Here is a 4,576-nt window from a genome sequence, read left to right as displayed (position 1 = left end):
ATTATCCCAACCTAATTTCTGAGTTCAAGAATACTAACAGACTACAGAGTAACAGAAGACAAAAGTAATCATTGGAGTCGCTTGTAGTATGTTTGCCTGAAATCAGATGTTTGTCGGAGTTCAGTGTTTTCGAAGTGAGCAACCCTTTAAATCACCAAAGTTTGCTTTTTAAGTAATCAACAAGAGAGTGACGAAGTTGATTTCTTTTGTAGAGTGATTTTGATTGTTGTAGCCTTCTAGGATGATGGTTGTCATATGTCGATGAGGATTGGGGACGCAGGTCGCACCGTCGTAGGATGCTTGGGCGACGAATGCTAGGGCAAAAGGAAAAGACGAATGAGCGAGAGCTGATTCAATTTTTTAGGGTCCCACTTTGTCAAATGAAAGCTGATTGTGTCTTCCTTCAATTTCTCAGCCAATTTATTTTTATTAATTAAATATAATTATTATAAATACTTAAATAATATATTAGATTATGCGGTTATTTCGGTTAATTTGGTGCGGTTATTTAACATAAAACCGAACCGTACCACAATTTTTCGGTTTTTCAAAATTAAAAAACCACACCATCGGTTTTTGTTTCGGTTTCAGTTAATCAGTTTCGGTTTATACGGTTATTTTAGTTTTTTTGGATTCCGGTTAGGTTTGTACTCTTCCATAAAAAAAGCTATATATAAATACCACTCGGAGCCCATTTTATAGCGTCACATCTATTTCTCGGTATTTAATGATTTATCCACCCATTAAATAATTTTTCATCTTTCATTTATGAAATTTATGGCTATCTAAATATCTATAACAAGTTAGGTTAGGTCATTTGGCTAATAAAGATGAAGAAGGTCTTATTTCAATCTAAATATCCATAACAAAATTTCATTTCTCCTTTTTTCCATTTTTTTATTTTTTATTGAAATTAATATGTTTTATCTTTTTCTTTTTAATATACCTAAGTTTTATGGGCCGTATATAAAGTCAGGATAAACCGAACCCCAAAGTCCAAGTGAGATGGCCCATACAGTAAAGCTCTAAATAACAAAACACTCCCATCTCCACAAACCCTAGACTGAAGATTGCGGCACAGCAGAAGCGGGTTTCCCCTCCACGAAAAACCACACCGGATCTCTGAACGATGGTTAGTTAGATGATCATCTCATGAATCCATCTTCTACGTTTCCTCCCTCTATCTCATCTTTCTTTCTTGTTGCAGACTTTCAAGCGAAGAAATGGCGGACGCAACAAGCACGGACGTGGACACGTCAAGTTCATTCGTTGTTCTAACTGCGGAAAATGTTGCCCTAAGGTACTTGTTATCTTCATCTCTTCTTTTTAATTCTCAGTTCGAATTCGATTATTATTCATTCATGTCGTATTCAGGTGATAAATCATGTTAGATTGTTTGATTGAGATTGAGTGAGATTTTTAACATGTTTGATTGTACCCATCGATTTAGTTTAACAGATTAAATAGGTTTTGCTAGATGAATTATTATTTACTTGATGGATTCTCTATATGTTTATATAAATTTCCAAGCTAACAATGCAAATTGATTTTCCTGTATGTTAATAATCTTCTAATAAACAATATATATGGATTCTTCTTTTTGACTATCACATTATTATGTAAATTTGCTCTTGTTTAATTATCCTTTTTGTTATATTATAAACAACTATTGAGAATAATTTTTGTGGTTTATTAGGACAAAGCTATCAAGAGATTTCTTGTAAGGAACATAGTGGAGCAAGCTGCTGTTAGGGATGTTCAAGAAGCATGTGCTTTTGAGCGTAAGTTTTGATTGTTTTATTTAGTTATTATTATTATTTTTATTTAAATTTAATGATTAACATTTATAAAAAAAATTAATTTTTTAGAGTATACACTTCCCAAGCTGTACGTGAAGATGCAATACTGTGTCTCGTGTGCAATTCACTCTAAAGTTGTTAGAGTCCGCTCACGAGTTGATAGAAGAAACCGCGAGCCTCCAAAGAGATTCTCTCGACCAAGGGTAATTCTGTCTTTTTCGTCCTCCCTATTTATAAAAAAATACACATTTTTTTTTCATTTTTACACCAATATGTTCTTTTGTCGAAAATCTCTCCTACTTTCGCAGTATGAAACTTTCCTTTCGTTGCAAAAATGTTTTTTTTTTTTCAATTCGTGCAACGAAAAAATATATATTTTTTATTATGAACAGTTTTGCATTTAACTCAAAGTAAAGTAAAATTTATAGCAAAACAATGATCGGGAAATTGATGGTTATTTGTGAAAAAAGTAAAATAAAAAAATTATTTTGTGAAAAATCTTGTAGGAAACTGGCTATTTTTGCTTTTTATGTCTAGAAAAAGGAGGAAAAACAAGAAAATCATTTCTTTTTTCTATTGTTTTATTAATTTAAACTCGTATATTTATTTTTTTTGATTGCATAAAAATAATTTTATCGATTAGTGATTAAATCATTATATATTTTAGGACGATGGACCGAAGCCGGGTCAAGCACCACGCCCGGGTGGCGGAGCGGGGCCCGCTCCTGTTCGTACCTAGTTGGCATTTCGATGAATTGACTGCTGCCTCCATTTATATTTCCCTTTTGTGTTTTTGACACTGAAAATCGAGATATTGTATTTTTGAGTTTGGATGTTGTTTGAGACTTATCCCTCTTTTTTTCTTTTCATAGTTCAGAAAATTTAAAAAACACAAACAAATCATTTACTAGTGTAGTCTTTATAGCATGTTTAAGTATCTATTGATTGAGGGTAACAACTAAAAACCACTACGCATAGCAACAAAGCTATCTTTGCATCGCAAAACAACCGCAGCCAAATGAGAGTCTGAATAAAATAGAAGTTCTAAACACTAAAGTGTACTAAATGATTAGTGATGATAGAGGCAGTATTATTACTTGATTGAAACATTCAAAAGGAAATGAACAATTTACCTATTCTAATAAGTAAATTCTAATAAAAGAATCCTATATATCCATTATTTACACATTATTTTGGTTGGATATAAAATTTTTCAAATGCAAAAAAAAAGGTTTTTATTGTTATTATAAGTTTTCATTTTTAAATAAATATGCATAAATATTATATAGTAAAAAAAAAAAATGACCCCCTAAAAGGTTAGGACTTATATCGCTACCTACTTTGTCTTTCTCAACGGCCCATGCATTTTGCCATGTCGTATTTTCTTAGGCACCTTAATATTAATTTTCCTACTCATAGATTATCTTTATAGTTTCGGATAGAATTTTACATTTAATAAATACTTTTATTAATCCTTTTATTGAGGGAAGTAAATATTTTATTCAAATCTTTATATATTTTCAAAATTCTAATAATCCCTTAAAATAAGTTGTGTTTGTTTGATAAATAATAAATATTCCGGATTTAATTATGAAAAAGTAGTTGTACAAGAGTATTGTTGCAACTTAATGTTTTTGTCTCTCATAAAAAACTAATCTTTATCATTTTAAATCTTCATCATTTTAACTAAAAGAAGTTAAGTAATTACGGTATACATTTACATTCAAAACATTTTTAAGGAAAAACAAAAATGTCCACAAATTACAAAACGTGAAATACATTTTTAAGTTCTAAATTACATTTTTTTTTCTGAATAATTTACGAGTTTTGAAACATTTTTTTTTTGAAAAACCTTTAAAAACTAAACAAACTTTTTTTTTTCTATCTCAAAACTTTAAGAATAATCTCGCAACTTATAAAAACAATTTCGATATTACTAATAAAATTTTAAGGTCTAATTAAAAACCTTGAGGTTTTCTTTTATGGAAAAACAATTTCAAATCTCTTGAAATAAAAAATTTAAGGTTTAATTTAATGAATATCCATTAGCAACAAACCAACTTAAACAATTTTCCAAACGTAAAACCAACCAAGTGTTTATGTCATGTTACCATTTTGGTTGCTCTATTACTACTCCTCACCGTGTCCCTTACACAAGGGGAATTTTAGTCGTTTCATGCTACCCCTACATCAATACAACCTCTTGGCAATCGATCACTTCATCTTCTTTTCTTGAGCCTTCATCAATCACTTAGTTATCGTCTACGAACACCAATCCATTTGTTGCATCTTTGTCAGCAAATGTCATACGAAAGAGGCAATAGACTTGAGATATCGATCAAGGAAGTAGCTTATTTGGCCGAAAAACTAATTCGTTTTTTCAAGACTTTTTTGGCTTGAAAAACTATGGGAAATACTATTACAAAGATCTTCTGTGGATACTTTAAAGGTAAATTTACAGAAAGGACCCAATGTTTTGGCAAAATTTACGATTTAGTCCAAAATTAAATTTCATTAACTAAAATGGACAAGAAACTGACTATTGTACTTAGTTTAGCCTTTTCTACCCGATAAGTTATTACTCAGGCAGTAACTCTTGCCTCATCATCCTCCTCAAAATTAAATTTCATTAACTAAAAAGGATAACAAACAAAAAACTCAATCTTCCATTTTCCACCTTCACCTTATACATGAACACCTCGAATTGCTTCCACCACAACTTGTACATTGTAATGACCCAAATTTTCTAACATATAATCTAGGGATAGATGAAAGTT

General features: G+C 30.7%; 1 protein-coding gene across 1 annotated transcript; it reads left to right on the top strand.

The window, feature by feature from the left end:
* The first annotated feature begins 977 nt into the window (after positions 1-977).
* LOC111881054 (40S ribosomal protein S26-3) lies at positions 978-2,709 on the top strand. The gene is made up of 5 exons (XM_023877445.3): positions 978-1,132; positions 1,208-1,300; positions 1,697-1,781; positions 1,869-2,002; positions 2,467-2,709. The coding sequence occupies exons 1-5, from the start codon at positions 1,130-1,132 to the stop codon at positions 2,536-2,538; spliced, it is 387 nt and encodes a 128-aa protein (XP_023733213.1). The 5' UTR covers positions 978-1,129; the 3' UTR covers positions 2,539-2,709.
* Positions 2,710-4,576: the final 1,867 nt, after the last annotated feature.

Source organism: Lactuca sativa, chromosome 8 (genome assembly GCF_002870075.4).
Source record: "Lactuca sativa cultivar Salinas chromosome 8, Lsat_Salinas_v11, whole genome shotgun sequence".
Lineage (NCBI taxonomy): Eukaryota > Viridiplantae > Streptophyta > Magnoliopsida > Asterales > Asteraceae > Lactuca > Lactuca sativa.
The sequence above is the reverse complement of the archived record's forward strand: the minus strand, read 5'-3'. Positions and strand labels throughout refer to the sequence as shown.